Below are 24,698 nucleotides of genomic sequence, written 5' to 3'. Positions count from 1 at the left end.
TGATCCCAGAGTCCTGGGATCAAGCCCCACATCCGGCTCCCTGCTCCTCGAAAAGCCTTGATTCTCCCTCTCCCACTCCCCCTGCTGTGTTCCCTCTCTCGCTGTGTCTGTCAAATAAATAAAATCTTTAAAAAAAAAAAAAAAGAAAAGAAAAATATCATGAGGGAGTAAGAAACTATGTAAATATTACAGTGTACTTCCACTGAACATTTATCATCTTCTATCTTATATTCACAATGATGGACAGTGTCTTGTACACAGCATGCTGATATTAACTGAATACTCCTAGGCTTTCTTTACAGCATAATTCATATTGACAGCATGATTCCAAATAAAATAGCAAATCTGGCCAGTGAATTTCAATATTCCATAGACCAAAGCTTTTAACTGGGCTTCAAAAAAAGCAGGAAAACTGATCCAAACTTTGATTTTCCTGTCCAAAAGTATCTTATGATAAAAGTAACAACAAACAAGTAATCAAAGCCACAGAATGCCCCAAATGAACAATCTACTCCTGAACAAACAAGAATAGCAACATCTTTACATTTTCTAACTATTTTGTAAAAGGTACGTCTGAGTTAGTCTAATGACAGAAGAGTAAGTGCCTAAAAAAACCTATAGGGTTAAAACAGTGTTTAAATCTAAATACCTGCCAAGAATAAGAAGAATATTAAAGTCATTGCCAATTAATTAGCATGTTTCAGAAGTTGCAGAAAGCTGGACTTCAGTTCTAGTGGGTAACACAATTATTTGATGTCATTCACATTCTGGTCCCAATCAATGTTTCCAGATTCGTCTACATTTTCCCTCCTTGCAGTGCCACAGTTCACTACTCAAACACACTTTTCACGACTCCCTGCCTCTTACAAGATGTTCTCTCAGGCTCAAATGTGCTCCCCTAATTTAAAACGGACTGATCCTTTTAGGCAGGGACACGTCATCTCCTCTATGAAATAGTCCTAAGCATAAATTAATCACTCCGTTACCCAGGATCCCAACATACTGCTTGTATTTCTATTTAAGCACTAATTTGCCTCATAAAAGAATGAAAAACGTATACACATCTGTTTCCCCATTAGCCTGTAAAACTTTTGACGGCCTTACTCTTTGTTACTTCACAGACTCATACTGAGCCAGGCACTTGGAAACGAGTGAAATAAAAGTGACTCTTGGAAGCCTCGCGTTTGATGAACACTTCACATTCCACGTCAGAAATCAAGGAATGCACCTCCAAATTCCCATGCTTCATCTTTTCTGAAGTGACCCTATTTCCTGCCATTTCTGGGTACTGGATACTCCCTAAAAGACTCCGGCCTATTCTCAACATTTCCCTAATTTTGTATTCTCCGTATTCCACAAAACGATCAAGTACCTCGAAAGCTTTGGCCACTAATAAAACTCATGTGCCTTTCCTTCTTCCACCAATAATCAGTCTCCAAAGGAAAAAACCAATATACTACAACTGATCAACGGAAGAAAAGCCACTAGACTTTATTCCCAAATCACTTCGTATAAAAAACAACAAAACGAAGTATTTTAGATGCCTGAAGACACATAAATTAACCAAGATTAAGAGGAATGGGCCTCGGTTAGGCTAAACTCGATCCGGGGCTGCCTGAAAAGCGGCTGCCGTATTTCAGTGATTTCCTGACTCTGCTATGCACAAACTGTGCGGACAACAGTTCCGAGAGGCGAGTGAGACTTTTGGCTTCCACGCCCGTTTCCCCGATCCCTTGCCCTGGACTCCTCGTTGGCGAGCCGTTTGAACGAGGCCTTCTGGTCAGAAAAGAGAAGCAACTCTGAAGGAACAAGACCCAAACACGGAACAAAGCGCCTGCCAGCGATGTATGAGTAGGACGCCATTACGTGGGGCAGTGGCCTGCGCCGCTAGCGCGGAGGAGACGACCGGGACCCCCAAGCGCGGGCGCAGCACCCCACAAAAGAAACCACAGACCGAGGCAAAAACCTAGGAAAATAGAGTCTTGGCAGGCTACGCAGCAGAGAAGACACATAACCATAGGAAGAGGGCTTACCTTCGTGAGTCTTGGCGATCTTCGCCATTTTGTCCACTCGAACACACAGACGGAACTGGCGCTCCCAAGAACTTCCGCTCGCCGCCGCTGCCACGGAGAAAAATAGCTGGGGAATGCTCTCTGCGCATGCGCCAAGCGGGAGCGCGCTCCGTCGGGTGACACGTGACAGAGGAGCCACCTAGATGGAACAGAGAGATGCATTGTGGGGGAGGGGGAGGAGCCAGGACTGGGCCCGGAGGCGGTTTTCCTGGTGGCTCGAGAAAATGCCTAGGCCAATCTTGGTGCCTTTAAAGTGAGTAATTTTGCCCTGGAGGAAAGTGGATTGTGCGAGGACGTTAATAGTTACTGTAAGAAACACTACGGGTTTCAGGGCTGGAAGAAACCTCAGACCGTCAATTCCATTTTCCCAAATCGACCGGAAGGTGTCTTGGTGCCCGACGAAAGCTTGCCTTAGCATCTGTCTCAGCTGTTCCAGTGGTTAGTTGTGGAAACAGTCATATAACAGTCACATCCTTCGCACAGAAATTCAAGGTCATTTTTCTTTCTTTTTAATAATTACCATTTGGGTAGGAGTTTTGTTTACAACGTTATTTCCAAACACTGTTGCACTTCACAAATAACCAGTAAAGTGGACAAGTTGTTGCTAATCCCACTTAAGAAATTAGAGAAAAATTAGGGCGGGGATATATATATATATATATATATATTATAAAATTTAATATAAGTTATTAAACAGGAGGAGCTTTGCCACCCTTTTAAAGCCTTTTAATTTTATAGGTTCTTAGAAAACCACTGATCGTCAGCATTAACAATGATGAAATGCCTCTCTTAATCCTAATGTCGTTCTTAAATCAGGAATTTGTAAAAGGTCCGAATATGGCTGTCTTTTTTTCTATGCATCAATTAACACTAGCGTAATTTTGAATTGTCACACTGGCCTTGGACTTTAGAAATGAAAAAGAACATAACTTAGAAGGGAAGTTGGTACAGGAAGCAGCCTAGGAAAACAGATTAAACAGGATTAAGGTTAGAGCTATCACAAAGAAAACAGTTCATCTGGCTGTGTGATAGAGTCACAACACAAATACTTAGAAACTTCAGTAACAAAAATGGAATTTTTATTAGCATCAATGAAAAAAATCAATTTGATGGGATAAAATTTTCAATTTTTAATTTAATTGTTTTAATTTAGGTTAAACAATAGTTGGGGGAGGAAGGGGATGAGAGAGAAGAACATGTAGATTATTATACAAATTATTGGTAAACTCTAGTTCTTGGATTAGCAGAGGGCCCACAGATATTCCTTACATGGTTTATAACCTACACATAGATTACATATATTCTTTTATATATACAAAATAGCATATTTTAAAATAATGAAAGGAAAAAAGGATGAATGGGAAATAAGGAATTACAGAAGGGTGTTATTATCCACCAATAATCAACATTATAAAAAAATCCATCCATGGGGCGCCTGGGCATGTTTCAGGGCATGTCTCTATCTCATCCAACATGAAGTTTACAGTATCTTTGGCATCTTTAATATTCTTTTGCTTTAGAACCATCTTTGCAGGGGCGCCTGGGTGGCTCAGTCAGTTAAGCATCTGCCTTCGGCTCAGATCATGGTCCCAGGGTCCTGGGATCGAGCCCACATCGGGCTCTGTGCTCAGCAGGGAGCCTGCTTCTCCCTCTCCCTCTGCCTGCCTGTTTGCCTACTTGTGATCTCTCTCTCTGTCAAATAAATAAATAAAATCTTAAAAAAAAAAAAAAATCCACCCATGTTGACAAAAAGAATCACAAGGACATTGCATCTCTTGGCTCTATTTAAAAAAAAAAAAAAGATAAATTTGTATATACAAGGCAATCACTGTCCTGTAAAAATATATGCAAAGGAAATTCACTAAAGTGTTAATAGTGGATGTTTATGAATGATGAAATTATTAACTTTTAAAATAATTTTTAGTATTTTCCTGATACTTTGCTATGAACACATATTTTTATAAACACACAAAAAAAGAATGTATTAAAGATGGAGTGCCTGGTCGGCTCAGTTGGAAGAGTATGCAACTCTTGATCTCAGGGTCATAAGTTTGAGCCCCACATTGGGTGTAGAGATTTCTTTTTTTTTTTTTTTAAAGATTTTATTTATTTATTTATTTGAGAGAGAGAGAGAGAGAAACAGCATGAGAGGGGATAGGGTCAGAGGGAGAAGCAGGCTCCCTGCCGAGCTGGGAGCCCGATGTGGGACTCGATCCCAGGACTCCGGGATCATGACCTGAGCCGAAGGCAGTCGCTTAACCAACTGAGCCACCCAGGCGCCCGAGATTTCTAAAAATAAACTAAAAAAAAAAGGAAATGAAATGAAAAGCATGTGCAAAGCATGTACAAAGCATGTCCTTTGTCTTTCTCTAGGTTACTAGGTATTAAGTTAACTTTTGTAGGGCAAAGGCATATATGGGATAGTGAGATATGAAAAAATTTGCCTAAGATCAATGGAGATTTCCTTCTTTTAGTCTTCTTCTAAAGACTAATTTGTCTTTAATAAAACAATGACTTGGACTTTCAGACAATAAGTAACAAGGGTTTTTCAATAAGTACCTTTTACTTTCCACTTTCAATATTAATAAATAATATTCAGATACCACTTAAAATACATTTCCTGCCCTTTTCTGGTGAAATTTTTTGTTTCAAAAATTAGAAAAGGTGATCTGATCTTTTTATAACCTAGACAATTGAGAGTGATATAACCCAATTAAAAGGACAATTCCTTTCTTTTCTTTTCAAATAAGCTCTACACCCAATGTGGGGCTTGAACTCATGACCCTGAGATCAAGAGTCACATGCTCTACTGACTGAGCCATCCAAGCACCCCCATTCCTTTTCTTATCAGGGGTACATGGAGGCTGGCTTTTCTGAGTCTCAAAAAAATATTGCAAAGTAGCAAGCATACATAATTTTTCTGGACAAAAAACAAGATATAATAATTTTGCAGATTGTTAAATGCTAGCTGTAACTTGCTCAAATCACCTTTGGGGATGAAACTATAAAATAGGCCTTAAAGTTCTGTGCTATAGGAAAACCACTGACAGTTTTATCAAGCCCATCATTTCTTTTTTTTTTTTTTAGATTTTATTTCTTTATTTCTTTATTTGAGAGGGAGAGAGAAAGCAAGAGCACAAGAGCAGAAGGAGGGAGAAGCAGACTCCCCACTGAGCAGGGAGCCCAATGCGGGGCTCCATCTCAAGATGCTGGGATCATGACTGGAGCCGAAGGCAGCCACTTAACCAACTGAGCCACCCAGGTGCCCACAAGCCCATCTTTTCTGAGGTAAAAGAAGGATTAATGGCTCACAATCTTGATGTGTAATGTTTCCTAGAAGCCTCCTATATCAAAGGAATATCAGACTCTACCTACCCAAGGCCAAAATCCAAAACTTTCTATCTCCCGTTCAGTTATGCCTTAAGTTCTAAAACTACAGAATCTTATTTCTGAAAATTTAATGCATTACTCAGTTAAATAAAAGATAACCTTGAGACAATGTTCTAAATATGTCAGTCAGTGTGACTGTCATGCCTGACTTTCCCTTCTAGCTTCAACCTACCTGACCAAACTCTCTGCTCAGGGAAACAGCACTGGGTTGTTCTCCTGGAAGAGATAGGCACTTAGTCAGCTACCTAGAACCTGGTCTGGAATACAGGACATTTCTACCCATAGAAATAGAAGTTATTGGCTAAGCCAAGATTCCTTCTCTTGGAAATTTGAACTGGAAGTATGAAAGGAACTTGTTGGTTTCTATTGAAACAGAAAGAATCAAAGAAAAATGTCACTTTAATGACATAAGACTGAGGGATCACAAATTCCTGCTGCTCAAGTCCCCACAGCTACCCTAAATCCAGAACTTTCTCCAGCCCTAACCTTCTAGTGACCCATTCTTTAAATTGTACTGTTTTTCAGGTGCCTGGGTGGCTCAGTCGGTTAAGCATCCGCCTTTGGCTCAGGTCATGATCCCAGGGCCCTGGGATCAAGTCCTGATTCGGGCTCCCTGCCTAGCAGGGAGTCTGCTTCTCCCTCTACCCTCCCCTCCTGCTCCTGCTTTCTCTCTCTCTCTCTCAAATAAATAAAATCTTTTAAAAAATAAATAAATAGTACTGCTTTTCTTGAACTAACTTGGGTAGATTTCTCTTCCTTCCAACTATTCCAGGCCTAACCAGAACAGAACAGCAGTATATTAACATCTTAGTGTGAATTCATTAACTAGCTTCTTTTTCTAGTTAAAAGTCAACTAAGAGCTCTCTCTGATTCATAATGGTGAAATATGGAGATTCAAAGCACATATAAATCAAGTCTGAGTAGGTGTCCCAGACAACTAAGGGATTGTGGCACAGAAAGAAGCATTAGGTGTCTGGAATGCTGTGATGTCTTCTAATGTGTCAACTGGGCTAAGCTACAGTCCCTAGTTATTCAAACAAATACCAACCTAGGTATTTGTAGATGTGCTTTAAGTCCACAATAATTGACTTTAAGTAAAGGAGATTGTCCTAGATAAGCTGCTGGGTAGATCTAATTCAATCAGTTGAAATACCTTAACATCAGAATTTAGGCTTCCCTGATGCAGAAGAAATTCTACCTGTGGATAGCAACTTCATCCTGTGCTGGAGAATTCCAACCTGCCCCTACTGATGGTCTGCCCTTTAGATTTTGGACTTCCTTAGCCAGTGTCCACAACCGCATAAACCAATTCCCTGCAATAAATCTCTTAATATGTATCTCCTGGTGGTCTGTTTCTTCAGTTAAAACCTGATTGATATAAGTGCCAAAGGCAGGGGCACCTGGGTGGCTCAGTTGGTTAAGCGTCTGCCTTTGGCTCAGGTCCCAGAGTCCTGGGATCGAGCTCTACATCGGGCACCCTGCAGAGTGGGGAGTCTGCTTCTCCCTCTCCCTCTGACCCTCCCCCTGCCCGTGCTCTCGCTCTGTCTCTCTCAAATGAAGAAAAAAAATCTTAAAAAAAAAATAAATGCCAAAGGTAAATTTCACCATTCATTCATTCAAAAAATATTTATTGAGGACCTATTAATAAATATTTAATGAGGACCTATTGTATACCAGACATTATTTTTTAAGTTTAATTATGGAGCACATTGTATACACAAAGAGTATATACATTACAATTTCCCATGCAGCTGCTACCTGAGAGCATTATCAATCTTTTGTGTGCTGATTCCATTATGCCTTGCCTCAATTATAGCTCTATCAGTCATACTAGAAATATCCACTGTTTGGAATATTGTGTTAATTATTCCCTCGTACTTCTTTATACTTTTACTACATATGTATGTAATCATCAAGTATGTTGTTTGATTTTGCTTGTTTTTTAAACATTTATGTAAACAGAATCATCCTAGTTATAATCTTCTATAACTTGTGATTAGCTATCACTTATTCTTTTTTATTCCAGTATAATTAACATAGAGTGTTATATTAGTTTCAGTGCACCGATTCAACAATCTATACATTATTCAGTGCTCATCACGATAAGTGTACTCTTAATCCCCTTCACCTATTTCACCTATCACCCACCCACCTCACCTCTGATAACCACCAGTTTGTTCTCCATATTTAAGAGTCTGGGGTTTTTTTGTTCATCTTTTTTTCTTTGTTCATTTGTTTCTTAAATTCCACACATGAATGAAATATGGCATTTGTCTTTTTCTGACTGACTTATTTCACTTAGCATTATACCCTCTAGATCCATTCATGTTGTTGCAAATGGCAATATTTCATTCTTTTTATGGCTAAGTAATATTCCATTGTATATATACAACACATCTTTATCCATTCATCTACTTTTTTAATCCATTCATCTATTGATGGACACTTGGGTTGCTTCCATATTTTGGCTATTGTAAATAATGCTGCAGTGAACATAGGGGTGCATATATTTTTTAGAATTAGTGTTTTTGTACTCTTTGGGTAAGTACCCAGTAGTAGAATTACCAAACATTATTTTAGATGCTGGGAATACAATGGTGAACAAGACACTGTCCTCGTGGAGTTTGGATTCTTTGAGGGAGAGAGATTAAGAAGTGTGTGTGTGTGTGTGTGTGTGTGTGTGTGTAATTTCAGGTACTATCAAATACTATGAAGAAAAAGCAGAATAAGGGGAGAGGGGGCAGGATGGAAGGATAATATGAACAGAAAAGGTGAGATCTCTGAGGGGATGACATTTGAACAGATACTTAAATGAAATAAGGGAATGAGGATTGGGGAGAAGAGTATTCCAGACATAGTAAGTGCAAATGTGCCAAGGTGGGAATGAGCTTGAGGTCTGTATGTGTCCAGAGTGACATAAGGAGTGGTGTGAGACAAGATGGTACCTGCAGTACTACTACATGGTCGAATGAATGAATGAATGAATGTTGAATGAAGATATCTTCCAAACTTTCCTGCTCTATACTGCCTCTGTTAGCTAATACAGGGGGAGCAACCACATAATTTTTGCTACTGGATTCTCCATGATAGATGTACATAAAAGCAGAAACATTGTCATTAATGATTCACCTTAGGCTAACTGTTGTCACTACCTGAATTAAGAAATTGGTAGGAGGTAGAGGAAGGTGGTATATAAGAATCAGAGAAATAGTAGGATTTATGAAGGAGGGTAAGGAATGTTGGGCAGACTAGGGTCCTTGGTCAATGACAGGTGCTCTGTTGTCAGCAGGTACCAGAGTCAACAAGTTGGCAATAACAGTGACAACAGCTACAGCACAAAGCCAGCAATTTTTGAGGGCACCCAGAACCCAAAGAGACCTACTAAGCATAGTGCCTCCTTCTTAGTGATAGGAGATACAAGATGCATTAGTTTGTCCTTTACTTTGGAGGGGATGTCCAGGCATGCCCCAAGCCACTATTCCCCTAAAACAGTGGTTCTCAGCTGGAAATGATTTTGTCTCCTAGGGATACCTGGCAAAGTCTAGAGACATTTTTGTTTGTCACAACTCTATCCTCTGCCTAGAGGGTCCTCCTTCCTATTTCCACCCCCATTTCCTCTACCCTCTTTCACTTGGCCAACTTCTCCTCATCCTGTCAGACTGGCCCAGTGTCACTCCACCCAGGAATCTCACCCTAGGAGTGAGATTTAGATTGCATGCTTTGCCATGCTCCTGAAATGCCACAGACCTCTAAGTAATAACTTTGTATTACCACTGTTTCTATGTGTCTGTCTCTCTAAACTGGACTGTAATGCCTAGAGCAACTTAAAGGGAGAAATTACTGGCATCTAGAGGTCAGGGATACTGCACAACATCCTATATTGCACAGCTCCCCAAAACTAGAAATTTTCTGGCACAGGTTGTCAATAGTGCCACAGTTGAGAAATCCTGCCCTAAAAATATCACGAATGGAGCAGACTCTTTATTCTCTTTGGGTTTATCTCCCACCCTCTGGAGTATATTTCCAAGGCCTCCAAATACCATTTCCTGGTCATCTAGTCTTATTAACAAGATTAACACAATGCATCAATATAGTGGACTAATATAATGTGCTGTATGTCCAGCTGTCTATATTGCTTAAGGTTATATTATGATAGAGTTGGAGCACCTGGGTGGCTCAGTCAAACATCTGCCTTCGGCTCAGGTCATGATCCTGGGGTCCTGGGATCAAGCCCCACACCGGGCTTCCTGCTCAGCAGGGAGTCTGCTTCTCTCTCTCCCTCTGCAGCTCCCCCTGTCTCGTGCTCTCTCTCTCTCTCTGTTACATAAATAAAATCTTTTTTAAAAAAGACTATATTATGATAGAGTTATTTTGATAGACTATGTTATAGAGGAGTTAACATAATCCAGGGGTAAAACTTAAAACATACACTGATGTCCAGCCCAGGAGAATGCACACTGTTTTAAATCCTCTGTATTATTACGGATGGAAAACAATTCTTTTTTTTTTTAAGATTTATTTATTTATTTATTTAAGAAACAGTGAGTGTGGGGGAGGGGCGGAGGGAGGGAATCTTCAAGCACGCTCCCCACTGAGTGTAGAGCCTGAAGCAGGGCTCGATCCTACAACTCGTGAGATCATGACCAGAGCCGAAACCAAGAGTCAGACACTCAACTGACTGAGCCACCCAGGTGCTCCAGAAAACAATTCTTTCATCAGATCAATACTGGCCTACTATGTACTTGAGGTCGTGTTAATCTGTTAATCTGCTCTAGATACCACGTTTGGTATCTAGCAACTTCAATTGAGGATACTACTTGGTTGAATGTGATAATTCACTGTCATCCTCCAGGATATGTGTAGGCTTTGTAAGGGCCTGACTTAAGTGTAAATATAATGTGGACCACTATCCTTGCATGCTTTAGGTCTTTAAGGCACTAATCTCTGCCATATTTCCTAGAATATAATAACGTTTTTTATTTACTATCTTGGCAGGGTGTGGGGGGAGCTATTCAGTAGCCTTCCGCATATGTTCTTATTCTACAGGCTATGGAACCTACATGGAGGTTTGGCCAAACCTCCATTTCTAAGTATGTTCATTACATTTACACATTTAGGAACTTGGAAAATGACACTTGACACTATGAGCCAGACCTGGGCCAGGACTCCATTTGTGACCCAATCTACCACCACTCTAACAGGCCACCATGACACTTTGGGTATAAAGGTCAACTTGGACTCTGTGTCCATGGCCCTCAAAATGTTAGATTATTCCACTTTTCCCAATGTATAGTTACCAGAGCAAATGATAGGTGCCTTTGGAGAAGTACTAGGGGATTCATTAACACATACTTTGATGTTACATGGTCTTTCCTGAGGACCTAGCTTCTCTTTCAATCAAATGGTCTACAATCAAATCATTCTAAGTTTGAAAACTAGCTCAGGTCTGAAAACTAAAGAATCACCTTTTTTTTTTTTTCCCTAACTGGAATAGCTGCCTTCAGCTTCCTGAACATCCATCCTTGATTTCTCCTGGTTCTAATAGATTGACCAATACCCTTGTACGCTGCCCATCAATTTGCTTCTAAGGAAATCCTACTGTATTAACCATCTAAATATCGCTCTGCAGGTCAGGACCCCCAAGGCAGCCATTCCAACCCTGTGCTAATTATAATTGTGCCCACCTTGCTTCTGATGGTTAAGCATCACCACTTGGCCTCTATTTTGGGATTCCATCATCCCCATTGCTATCATGGAGCTCAGCTCTGTAACTTTATCGGCTACTATCACCTGAGGCCTATAAAGGACAGCCACCATGACTAACAGTGCTTTCTCTGGGCCATATTGGAGTCTGGGGCAAAAGGAAAAATCAGTAATATTGATCCTGTCTTTATTTCAGATTTTGATATCTTGTTCATATGGATTTTTCTCCATTAATTTTGATTTTTAAAAATATATTAAAAGATTATATTGGTTACTGTGCTTTTTGGTACCTTCTTAAATTTTGCACCTGAGGCAAGTACCTTATTCACTTCACCCTAATCTCAGTCCTGTTCAGTGATGCTGGTGCCTCTCTCACATTCCTTATTGCTTTAGGAAACAAAGCTAAAAAAAACTGCTAAGTTCTTTGGCCTTTGCATTGAATATATATTCTAGCATAGCCACTTATTGACTCTTTTGATCATCCCTTCTTCCACCATCTTCCACAGTAGTCCTGCCATTCCTGCCACTTAGTATGGGCCATTGCTTTCTCTGAGTTTCTAAGAGCCATCCTAGTAGTTAGTGTTAGCACTGCCTTCCCAGATCCTTGTCAGCGTACTTCATATCATGAGATAGTGCTTTCATAGTGATAAACCCTTCCTATCCAATGTTGTTCTGCTACCCACCCCTGCCCCTTGATCTAGGACCCTCAGAATTTAGCTCCTGTTGGTACATATTGGCTCAGTCCTTCAGCTCCTTTGAGGTGTCCCTTTCCTCCCTCAGCAGGTCCAACATTTTCCTGGCTAGGTGGGACCCAGTTATTGGTCTGGTGTTCAGGAGGGAACGTAAGGAAAATTCCTGAGCAGGACACCTGTTGTCTTATGAGTCAGAGGTCTCTGTATGTTCTTCAAGCAAAGAAGGAGTACTAGCTTTTTAACAGGGACAATTAGGCCACTTCTGTAAGTCTAGAGGATTCAGGGAAATCTAAGATTTCAAGATTCTTGAGTGCACTGACCCAGATGTCCTTGTCCTATTTCTTAGGATTGCAATCCTTCCCAATCAGGGCCCTCACTTTGTGTAAGAGAAATGCTGAGGCTGAAAATTCTGTCCACTTTTGGAGATCTGCTACTCTTAAGACGTAAGGCTGACCATCAGCTTTTTTTTTGTTCTCTACCTGCAACCAATGAGACTCTTTATATAATACCAAGAATGCCCTCCAGCTTTTACACTTAACATTTAATAAGTGATTAATCACTCTCAACCTTTCAGTGGCTTTCCCCCCAATATGTCAGTAGAACCTATTTGTGCTTCACTTATCACCAGTGAGAGGGTCCTCATTGCAAGCCAGAATGCAAGTGAGTCAGATCTAAAAGTCTTATTTTAGAGTCTGCTTTCTTGGATCACAGGTTGGGTTCCCTATAGGGAGCTTTGGAGATGAGATGGTCCTTCAGAGTTGTCCTAAATTGAGGCAAGGGAGTTGGGCCTTTATACTCCCATATCAATAAGATTTGGGATGTGAATTTCCCCAGGAAGAGGGCATGACCTTGGGAGAAGCAGCTCTCTTTTAACTACAAGCAAAACCCAGAGAGGGATGCATCAGAGAGCTGCCACAGACAGAATTCTCAACAGTTCCAGTTATGAGGGGAGAAAGGAAGGAAACTGGGTAGTCCACCACAACGTCCGCTATAATGTATAAAAGTGTCTTCCATCAGATGACAGTGATGCAGCCAGACAGAGGATAACACTATCCCCTAAGGATATGAGCTTCAAAAAGCTTGAGCTTTCACCAAAAGGTGGGTAAATAATGGTCTGAAAGCAGTAGGGAGGAATGAGAGACACAATGGTCCTATTCTCTTGAAGTACATGTGTAGTACATAGACAGTACACGGGTGAGCAAATTCCCCTTCCAAAATTCTCATTTTTTCTTTCTGGGAATGGTGACTAATTTAAAATAACTTTTAAAGCCTCTTTTTCTAATTCATGGCAACTTATCAATGGTTATGCTTCTCCAGGGGTCTCCATGTGTGGAAGTTAGCAGAGGCAGGGGGCACATGCATGTGCCCAGTTCTGAAACCTCCTTTCTCTCCCACTAATGCACTGATTCTCAAATTCTAACAGCACTCAAATCCTCTGAGAAGCTTTTTTTTTTTTTTAATATTTTATTTATTTGAGAGAGAGAGAGAGCATGAGCCGGGGCTTGGGGGTGTTGAGGGGGAGACAGAGGGAGAGGGAGAAGCAAACTCCCCGCCAAGCAGGGAGCCCGATGCGGGGCTCAGTCCCAGGACCTTGAGATCATGACCTGAGCCCAAGGCAGAGGCTTAACCAACTCCCCCCCTCCCCGAGAAGCTTCTCAAAAGTGTTGGTTGTGAACCCAAACTTCAGAGTGATGTAGTAGATTTGAGGTGGAGCCCAAGAGCTGATAATTCTTTACAGGTGGCCTACTACCATGCATTGAGAAACACTGCCTATCAAAGTCTCTTTTCTCATCTACATCTGAATTCTGGGAGAAGACAGACAGATCTCCAGTATACCATGGTCAGAAAAAGAAATAAATGTACCCAAATGTTCAACAATATATGTGGTCTGTCACCCACCCCCACTTTTAGATAAAATGTGCCTATGGGTGAGAAAAAAAATAAGCAGCCTCCATATGAGAGAGAAAGCACAGGAAAGCTTCACGGGGAAGCCAAGATGCAGTTAAGACCATTGTTCTCAACCCTATACAACACCTCCTATACTCTCCTGAAATAAAAATCATAGCCAGTATGACCTGATCACACAGATAATTTTGAAAAATATTGCGGAGCAGGGAGCCCGATGTGGGACTCAATCCCAGGACCCTGGGATCATGACCTGAGCCGAAGGCAGATGCTTAACCGACTGAGCCACCCAGGCGTCCCTGCTCTGTGAGGAGCCTGCTTCTCCCTCTGCCTCTGTCTCTCTCTCTGTCTCTCATGAATAAATAAATAAAATCTTTAAAAAAAAAAAAAAAGAAAAGAAAAATATCAATAAAATACCCTAACTGAAATATAAAAGAAATGAAAGAAAAGGTGCTTATAATAAAAGATGTATTGAGAGGGAAGCTTATGAAGCACAGATTACAGTTTCCAGAAGGCATAATGGAAAAGTTTAAGAGAGAAAATCAGCTGAGAAGGAGCACTGAGGTGTATAATGAGGATATAGGAGAGGATGATTACTAGAGGGACTTTTAACTCAGACACTGAGCAAGGGTAACAAGTAGGGATATCTTGCTATTAGGCTGTCAACATAAATGGTCCCACGGATCCTCAGGTGAGTGAGAAAGGGTTAAGTGGCCCACTAAGGTCACTATCTCCTATAGAAGGAACAGCAAACTCTGGCCCATGGGCCATATCTGGCAGGCATTCTTTTATTTATTTATGTTGGTAGTAAAATATATATAACTACCATTTGAACCATTTTTTTTTTTTTTTAAAGATTTTATTTATTTATTTGACAGAGAGAGAGAGAGCAAGAGCAGGAACACAAGCAGGGGGAGTGGGAGAGGGAGAAGCAGGCTTCCTGCCGAGCAGGGAGCCCGATGTGGGACTCGATCCCAGGACCCTGGGATCATGACCTGAGCCGAAGGCAGACGCTTAACGACTGAGCCACCCAGGCGCCCTGAACCATTTTAATGTATGCAATTCAGGGACACTAAGTACAAACTGTTGTGCAACTATCACAACTATCTATATCCAAACTTTTTTATCACCTCAAACAAACTCTGTAAGCATTAAGCAATAATTGCCCCTTCTCCCCAGCTCCTGGTAATGTCTAACCTTTCTGTCTCTATGAATTGGCTTTTTCAAGACCCTTCATAAAAGTGGAATTATACAATATTTGTCCTTTTGTGTCTCACTTATTTGACTTAGCACAATATTTTCAAGGTTCATCCAAGTTGTAGCATATATCAGAACTTCATTCCTGTTTAAGGCTGAGTAATTCTGCATTGTATGTATATACCACATTTTGTTTATCTATTCATTCACTGATGAGCACTTAGGTCATTTCCACCGATTGGATATTGTGAATAATGCTGCAATGAACAACAGGCATATAAATATCTGTTTGAATCTTTGCTTTAAATAATTCTTTTGGGTATATCTATACCTAGAAGTTGGATTGCTGAGTAATACAATAAGGAACCACCAAACTGTTTTACACGGCAGCTAAGCCATTTTACATTCCCATTGGCAATGTATGAGGAATCCAATTTCTCCACAACCTCAGCAACACTTATTTTCTGTGTGTATCATTTTTCATAGCCATCCTAGTAGGTATGAAGTGGTATTTCATTATAATTTTGATTTGCATTTCCCTATTGGCTAAGGATGTTGAGCATCTTTTCATATACCTATTGGCCATTAGTACATCTTTTAGAGAAATGTCTATCCAAGTCTTTGCCCATTTTCTAATGTTTATTTTATTTTTTTTTAAGTAATCTCTACACCCAGCGTGGGGCCCAAAATCATGACCTGGAGATCAAGAGTCACATGCTCTACCAACTGAGCTGGCCAGGCGCCCCCCCCCCTTTGCCCATTTTTAAATTTAGGTGGGTTTTGTTTGTCTTGTTAAATTCTAGGAATTCTTATATGTTCTGGATCTTAATTCCTTATCAGATGTATGATTTGCAAATATCTCCCATTCTATATGTGAGATAATAGAAAATTTATACATTGGTCTGTGCCTCCAGTTCCTAGCACAGATCTCCTAAAATCCTTGTAAATTCCTAAGTGATAAGAGCACTAGGAATATCTCTTTTTCTAATATTTGGCCTTTGATCCTGTCCCTGACACATGGCTCCTAAAACCCTTGAGAATTCCTAAGTGATAAGAGCGATATGAGTATCTTTTGTTCCATTGAGGAGACTCTGATGGGCTCCTAGACACAGGCTGGTCACCAGAAAGACCAAGCCATAATTAGAAGCTTGGAATTTTCAGCCCTACTCCCCCAATTTGTCTGAAGAAGGAGAGGGGCCAGAAATAGAGTTAATAATTGATCATGCCTGTGTGAGGAAACACCATCAAATCCCATCAGTACAGGGTTCAGAGAGTTTCCAGGCTAGGGAACACATCCACACTGAGAGGGTAACACACCCCAGCTCCACACGACAGAAGCTCCTGCACTTGGGACACTCCTAGACCTTGCCTTATGTATCTCTTCATCTGGCTGTTCATCTGTATCCTTTATCATATCCTTTAATAAACTGGTGAGCCTCAAACTCGAGAGGGTTGTAGGAACCTCTGATTTCTAGCCAAATGAGAAAGAGGTTGTGGGCAACCCGGGGATGTACTACTTGCAATTGGCATCTGAAATCGGATGGGAACAGTCTTGTGGGACTAAGCCCTTAATCTGTGGGATCTGATACTATCTCCAGGTAGAGATAGTATAGGAATTGAGCTAAATGGTAATAACGCCTAGCTGGTATTGCCCAGAATTACTTGGTGTGGGAAAAACTTTCATACATTTGGTAACCAGAAGTGAAGTGTTTTGTGTGTGTAGTAAAGGAGACACACAGGAGTTTTTCTAATTCACTAAGGGTTGACTTCTTACTTGGTTGACAATATCCTTTGATGCACAAAATTTTTAATTTTGATGAAGTCCATTTTTTTTTCTTTTGTTGTTTGTGCATTTGGTGTCCTATTCAACAAACTGTTGACAAATCCAGTGTCATGGGTAATTTACTTTTGTTTCCAAAAAAAGTATGTTACAAATTATTCAAAAGTATCCCCCCACACACACACTCCCAGGGGCGCCTGGGTGGCTCAGTGAGTTATGCATCTGACTTCGGCTCAGGTCATGACCCCAGGGCCCTGGGATCAGGTCCCGATTCAGGCTCTGTGCTCAGTGGGGAACCTGTTTCTCCCTCTTTCTCTCCATCTGCCCCTCCTCCCTGCTCATGCTCTGTCAAATGAGTAAATAAAATCTTTAAAAAAAAAAAAAAGACTAGGGGCACGCGGGTGGGTCAGTCGGTTAAGCAGCTGCCTGTGGCTCAGGTCGTGATCCCAGGGTCCTGGGATCGAGCCCTGCATCAGGCTCCCTGCTCATTAGGGAAGTCTGCTTCTCCCTTTCCCTCTGCCCCTGCTCATGTGCTCTCTCTTGCTCACTCTCTCTTTCAAATAAACAAATAAAATATTTTTACAAAGTATCTCCCCAAAGATATTAAATGAAAAGTAAAAACCTTTCCTCACCTGTCTTATTGCTCAAAGGTTGAGTGTTTTATGTATTCACTGATTGTTATGTATATACAAGCACATTCAGTATACATATTTTCTAATTATTACACCAGAGATTCTTAAAGAGAAGACTGTTTAAGAAGGTGGGTGTTGGCAAAAATTACACACTATAATAATTACAGATTATTCCAAAAAAGAAGGAAAGAGTTCAAGCATAAAGATGCTATTATGAATAAATAAGGAGCTTCCTGATAAAATTAGACTTTAACAAAAAGGCCAAAAGATGAAAGGAGGCCTACATAAAAGAAGAAAGAAAGAAAGAAAGAAAGAAAAAGAAAGAAAGAAAGAAAGAAAGAAAGAAAGAAAGAAAGAAAGAAAGAAAGAAAGAGAGAGAAAGAGAGAAAGAGAGAAAGAAAAAGAAAGAAAGAAAGAAACCTCTGGGTTGGTAAACATGTGGCCCCTAGGGAGAGTGGCACGCTCAGAGAGCGTGGAAGCTCTGATTCCCCATCCTGCATACCCTGCCCTGTGCATTGCTTTCTTATGGGTGTTCCTGAGATATCCTTTCATAATGAACAGCTAATCTAAGGATGTACTGATGCTGGCGAATGTGCAATATGCCTTGAAGAACTGCAGCAGGGCATTATTGTAACATGACTGTCTTATCTATATCTATCTCGTTTATATATCATAAAGGCTGCACTGATGGTTTGAGATAAACAGATCTTGCCCTGAGCACCCTTCAGATTAAACATCAGATTCCTCTTTTTTTTCTTTTCTTTTTCCAGATTCCTCTTTTATAAGTTTTCTTGTCTTTTGAAGATGCTTGAAAAAGTGAGAGGATATGAAGATCTGTTATTAGAAAAACAACAACAGGGCTCCTGGGTGGCTCAGTCAGTTAAGCGACTGCCTTCGGCTCAGGTCATGATCCCAGGGTCCTAGGATCGAGTCCCGCATCGGGCTCCCTGCTCTGCGGGTAGCCTGCTTCTCCCTCTCCCACTCCCCCTGCTTGTGTTCCCTCTCTCGCTGTGTCTCTCTCTGTCAAATAAATAAATAAAATCTTAAAAAAAAAAAAAAAACAACAACAAAAATGAAGGCATACTCAGTCAGAAACCTGAGTTCTCTAAGATTTGGTAATATAGAGATGGATAATCACAGAGAACTCAGTAACATGCATTTTAAAGACGTGGAGATTTAGAAAATTCTGCACATCCCTTGATAGTCATCTATATAGGTAATACTAATAAATATTTTGTATTCAGATGCCAACATTAACTGACTTAAAAGTTCATTTATTATTAAGTTCCCTAAAGCTGTGCAACTAGCTGTGTTTTGATTCATTTTTTAAATTTGAAATCTCTTTATTTTCCCTGACATGATGTTTCTGCAATCATCTCCTGTTAAATTGAAGACCACATAATTTGCTTCTTATAAAGTCCTAAATGTGAAACCAAGAAATGTAATTAAGCAGTAAAACATTCTCTGAATGTAGACCATAATCTCAAGTTTTTATTTTTTCCCCATGAATGGAAAATAGATTTCTACATAAGAAAGTTAAAATGTTAATTTCTTAAAGCTTTAATAATATCAGAATGCAGTCCAAAGAGTAAATCAAATTATATAATTATTTTATAATTAATTAAATCTAGGATTATCTACTAAATTGCAACCTATTAAATAGTTTCCACTTAAAATTGCTAAACAGTAATCAGTAATGAATCACTTTGCAGCTATGTAACTTTTTCTAAGCTATGCAACTTTTTAAAAAATACAAATTACAGGGATGCCTGGGTGGCTCAGTCCATTAGCATCTGCCTTCGGCTCAGGTCATGATCCCAGGGTCCTGGGATCGAGTCCCGCATTGGGCTCCCTGCTCAGCCAGGAGCCTGCTTCTCCCTCTCCCTCTGCCCCTCCTCCCCGCTGTGCTCTCTCTCTCAAATAAATAGATATATTTTTTTTAAAATCTTTAAAAATAAATAAATAATACAAATTACCAATTTTAAGTATTGCCAGCTACAGTAACTTTGTTTTGACTGGTTATTTTTGTTTTTTTCTTTTCATATAATTATTTTATTGTGCTTTGCATCTCCAGGCCGTTCCCACATTTGGGTAAAATGTTTAGCATGTTGTAAACTTAATAACTTATAAAAAGGGTTTGAGATTTTCTTGAGTGGAAAAAAAAGTAAAAGAAATTTTAAAGTGGCAAAAACCTATAAAAACAGTGTAAGAAAGGCTAAAATCTCAATGAGCTGATGCTTATGACAAAATGCTAAGGAAAATACGAAGGCTTTTGTTTGAAGCAAGAATAATGAGTTAGTTCTGTTACCTGAGGTAGATGGCTCAATATAACAGAAGACAGAGTGCACTCTCCAATTCATTTGTTTCTTTCTTTTCTGTTAAGAAAAATAATCCCGAAAGTAAAAGGAAAATATATAAGAAGGAAATAGGCTTAATTGAAAATGAAGTGAGGTATCAATAAGAGAGTAACTAAGAGCTCCAAGTGAGGGCAGGTGTCCTGGCCTAAACCAACCACATCCCAGGTGCCAATACAATTTGCTAATGTAACAAAAGCACCTTTAGGAGTAATCTCAAAAAATGTGCTACTTGTGGAGGACACAAGGGCTCAAAGATCTGAAACTCATAACATATGCAAACTGACTAAAGAAATAACATTGCACACCAAAAAGAGAAGACAGGTGAATTGAAACTATGTCTCAGATTTTTTTTTTTTGATATGTCTCAGATTTTTAAAATGGTAATCCTAATATAACATATTTTGCCTACTGTTTTCATATATTATAGAAATACCACCAAAACCCTAGTATTTCAGCCTCTTTATAGTCCAATGCTGGGAGAAAGACATAGAAACAATTATAATACAAAGTGGTTAGAATAGTTAAATATATTTGTGGGATTTTAGGACTGTACAGAAATATCAAACCATGCTATCTATAGCTATATATAATTCCTAGGGTGAGATTTTCTGGGTGGGGTGACATTGGATCAGTTTCATAGGATGGAGGAGGAATCAACCAGGTGAAAGGGAGTAGAGGAGATAGAAGATGGGAATAGGAAGGAGGACCCTCTAGGAAAAGAGGACAGTTTAGGCAACAAACACTACAGTGTCTGTAGCATCTAGAAGCAATTCTGTGACTAGAAGCCACAGTGTGTGACAGGGAGTTGCAAAAGGGGAATTCTAGGATTGGATAAGAAGCTGGTTATGTAACCAGGAAGACCCATTTTCTTGATAAACTCCGAATGCCCTGAACTAAAAATGTCTGAATCTGGAAAACTGAGAAGAACCCCTAAACTATATTGTTATCCTTTGTGGCCCTTCCTGGGTAGTCAATTAGCCTCTTTTCTCTTGTTCACATTTCTGGTTTGAATCACTACCTCAAGTTTTGAGTTTTGACTGGCTCTAATTGAGCTGTTTTAAAAAACAGTTCTAATATTTTAGTATCACAAAGTTGCTGCTTCATCTTTCAAGGAGTCATAGAGTACAAAGCAGCATTCTGATGCAAGGTCAGAAGACAAGTGTTCACGTGCTGGCTGTGCTGCTTTCTAGTTTGTGCAAGTTACTTATTTTTAAACCTGTTTCCTACGTTCTTAGCGTGTGAAGGACTGGATCAAAAGGGCCTCATTGCACCCCCTCAGATGCACCAATATCAGCCCACACTTCCTCCTCAGATACCTGAGACCCAGCTCTGTGGGGCTTGGGAGTAGGGGATGTGTCACCTTTATGCTTCTTAGGCACTAGCACCAGCCAAGCAGTGGCCTCCCCTTAGAGATCTGGGTCCCAGCATTTTGGGACTGTTTTTAAGTTTTGATAACCCTGAATTCTTCCTTGTTCCCTCAGCAGGAGGGGAGTGTGCACGAAAGTCAGGCCTGCCTGCTATTCTTTGAAACACTTGCTTATAAGGTTGGCCTTTGGCTGGCATTTGGAGACCTGTATTTCAGGTAAGTTTTCACCATTCCCAGAACTGATAAGACTTGGGGCGCCTGGGTGGCTCAGTCGTTAAGTGTCTGCCTTCGGCTCAGGTCATGATCCCAGGGTCCTGGGATCGAGCCCCACATTGGGCTCCCTGCTTGGCGGGAAGCCTGCTTCTCCCGCTCCCACTCCCTCTGCTTGTGTTCCTGCTCTCGCTCTCTCTTTCTCTGTCAAATAAATAAATAAAATCTTTGAAAAAAAAAAAGAACTGATAAGACTTGCTGTTCTTATATGATCAGCCCCCAATAAAAACCCTGGACACTGAGTCTCTAATGAGCTTATCTGGTTGGCAGCATTTCACACACGTGGTCAGAATTGTCAGAAGAATTAAGCATGTCCTGTATGATTTTATTTCATAGGTAAAGGACCCTTGGAAGTTTCACCCAGTTCCCCCAGACATCCCACATGCTCCTTTTCCCTTTACTCATTTTGCTTTATATCCTTTTGCTGTAGTAAATTATAGCTGTGAGTACAACTATATGTTGAGTCCCATGAGTCTTCTCAGCAGATCATCAAACCCACCAGTTACGTAATTAACACCCAGAACCTCAACATGCAGTGGTACCTACTGCTTTCTTATATCAGCATCCACTTTTTGTCACCATGGTTCTGTAATCCCTGTTTAACAACATCCTTATATTAAATATTATATATATAGAAAGATTTCAAACATCCATTAACACTAGATATATTATTATAAACTTGCCATTTACCCATCATCCAGATCAATAATTGTCAACAAATGATCAGTTTTGTTTTATCCACTCTATTTCTTCACCCTCCATTGGATTATTTTAAAGCATATCACAGACATCTTATTTCACTTGTAAAAGCTTCAGTATAAATCTTTACTGAAGTAGAGATTTCACTTGAATTTCTTAGTCTTGTATATGTCTTTTTATATTTAGTTTGTTCAAAACAAAATCCAAAAAAATGCCTCTTAAATCTTTTAAATGTAATCAGTATGGATGGTAGCTATACTTATGGTGAACATAGCATAATGTATAAACTTATCCAATCACTGTTGTACACCTAAACTAATGTAATATTGTATATCAATAATACTGAAAGGAAAAAAAAATAGGGGCACTTGAGTAGCTCGGTCTGTTAAGCCTCTGAGACTTTTGATTTCATCTCAGGTCATGATCTCAGGGTCGTGAGTCCATGTGGGGCTCTGCGCTGGGAGTGGAGTCTGCTTAAGATTCTCTCTCTCCCTCTGCCCCTCCCCTTCTCCCTATTTTAAAAAAAAAATAAATAAATCTACCACAGTCCCTGCCTCCTTTCTCCTTTTTTTTTTTTTGAGAGAGAGAGAGAGCACAAGCAGGGGGGAAGGAGGGAGGGACAGAGAGAGAGGGAGAGAGAGAATCCCAAGCAGGCTCCATGCTCAGCCCATAGCCCAATGGAGGGCTTGATCCCAAGACCTCAAGACCATGACCTGAACCAAAATCAAGAGTCAGACACTCAATCAACTGAGCCACCCAGGCATCCCATCATTCCTCCTTCTGTATTTGACATTTGTTGAAGAAATGGGTCATTCGTCCTATAAAATTTCCCATATTATTTGGCAGATTGAATTTCCTTTGGTGTCATTTAACTTGTTCTTCTATCCCCTGTATAAACTGGCTTATCTAAAAGCTTTACCAGATTCAGATTCAATTATTTTGGCAAGAATATTTAATATGTGGTATTGTGTCAAATGTATTTTTGACAGCATAGTTGGTTTGGACTCTAAGAGACTGACTCTCACAGGTCTCTGCTGAATTTTAATTTACAACCAATCTTTTTATGTTGATAGACCTTTTAACCCCCAATTTATGAAAGCACTGTCATCTACTGAAACTGAACCAGAGTTTATTATCACCTTTAAGCTTATGACATTATTTCCTTTGCTGAGAAGTCAAATGAGGACCATGTACTGTCATCTACTACAAAGATTCTTTTATTTGCTTTAAAAAATGTTTTTTATTGGGAAACTCTATTTCATATGTCTTGGAAGAGTTGAATGAGAAAATGTTTGGCAAATTTAATAAAAGGCCTTCTATTAAGTACATAAGCATATCATGTGTTGTACCAAAAAATTATGTTTTACAGGCCATCTAGTTAACAATACCAATGGTTTGAAATAGAACTTAGTGGGAGGTGGCATTGTATTTTCTAGACAACTGGTAACGACTGGTTTTTGAGCAGGAGAGTAATATGATAAAAATGTGTTTTAAGGAAAACATTACTGAAAATATTTAAGTCAGGAAGAGCATGGATTCTGTATTTGAAGGTAATCTAATATAGAATTGCTTGGATGCAGCTACAGAACCACCTCAATTAACAAGTACATCCTGTGTTATATTGAAAAGTGTTTGACAAACTTTGTAGCTCGTGATTTCAACTCACTTCACAAAGCATGACTGCAATGAACAAAGCAAGAGTAGAAAAATAATAAAAAATAACAAATTCCCTGTATCATTATTTATATCACCCCCCCCAAATAATCATACATATACACAGCAGCTAGAATATTTCTGTGAATGTAAATTAGATCAAGTCACTATTCTGACCTCTAAACTTGCATGACTTCCCTTCACACTTAGAATAAAATCCAAAGTTGGTACCATGGCCTCCCAGGCACTATGATAAAGTCCTCAGTACCTCTGACCTCATTTCCTACCTCTCTCCTCCTCACTCACTGTGATTCAAATACCTTGCTCTTCATAAAACAGGGTAAAATTGTTTCTGTTTGGGGCCTTTGCACTTGGAATTCCACCGGAAGTTACTTCCCCCCCCAAATACATAATTCCTCACTTCATTTAGGCCTTTGTTCAGTATCACCTCCTCAGAGGCCCACCTGACCACCCTGTACAGAATAGCACCCTACCTTACCCCTCTCCACCTCATTACCCTGCTTTATTTTTTTTTCTGTAACAAGTGCCCAATATTTGTTGGCTATGTTTAATCAACCATCTCATTGACTCCTCAAAACTGTATTCAGTAGGTAGTACTGCTATCCAGTTTACAGAAAACGTACAAAGGTTAAATAAGCACCTGGGAACAAACGGAGGAGAAAAGGATGTCAGGATTTGATGACTTGATTCCTGAAATGGGTAAATTAAAGCAAAGTTGTCTGGTTTGTCTGGACTATGGGAAACCCACACTATCCACGAACACCACTTAAAATGTCGGCCACACAAGAGGAAGGCAAATAGAATGAGTCTGTTCCCCAAGGACATGACCTTATGTTACCCTCGCAACAATCTCCTGGGGTAAGCACAGCCGGTCCTGTGTTTGACAATCATTAAACAGCAAGAGTCCGACGGCCAGACTTCGCAGCCAGTAGCGATGGCGGTCCGGCTCAGCACTCACTGG

At 40.0% G+C, this 24,698-nt stretch overlaps 1 protein-coding gene across 4 annotated transcripts in view; it reads right to left on the bottom strand.

Annotated features, from left to right (window-relative positions):
- Positions 1-24,689, bottom strand: part of SF3B1 (splicing factor 3b subunit 1) — a 61,435-nt gene extending 36,746 nt beyond the window's left edge. For 3 of the 4 annotated variants that reach the window (XR_004299579.1, XM_032405602.1, XM_032405593.1), the window contains exon 1: positions 2,034-2,162. Coding sequence is in view for 3 of the 4 variants with exons in the window: in XM_032405602.1 (XP_032261493.1) it covers positions 2,034-2,061 (28 nt within the window). In the remaining variant the exon portion in view is untranslated. Of the gene's footprint in view, positions 1-2,033; positions 2,212-24,575 lie in introns of those variants that run through there. The other variant, XM_032405570.1, reaches the window with a different exon arrangement.
- Positions 24,690-24,698: the final 9 nt, after the last annotated feature.

The sequence above is a fragment of the Phoca vitulina genome, unplaced genomic scaffold (assembly GCF_004348235.1).
Source record: "Phoca vitulina isolate PV1807 unplaced genomic scaffold, GSC_HSeal_1.0 scaffold1, whole genome shotgun sequence".
Taxonomy (NCBI): domain Eukaryota; kingdom Metazoa; phylum Chordata; class Mammalia; order Carnivora; family Phocidae; genus Phoca; species Phoca vitulina.
This window is presented reverse-complemented; position numbering and strand designations above follow the sequence as displayed.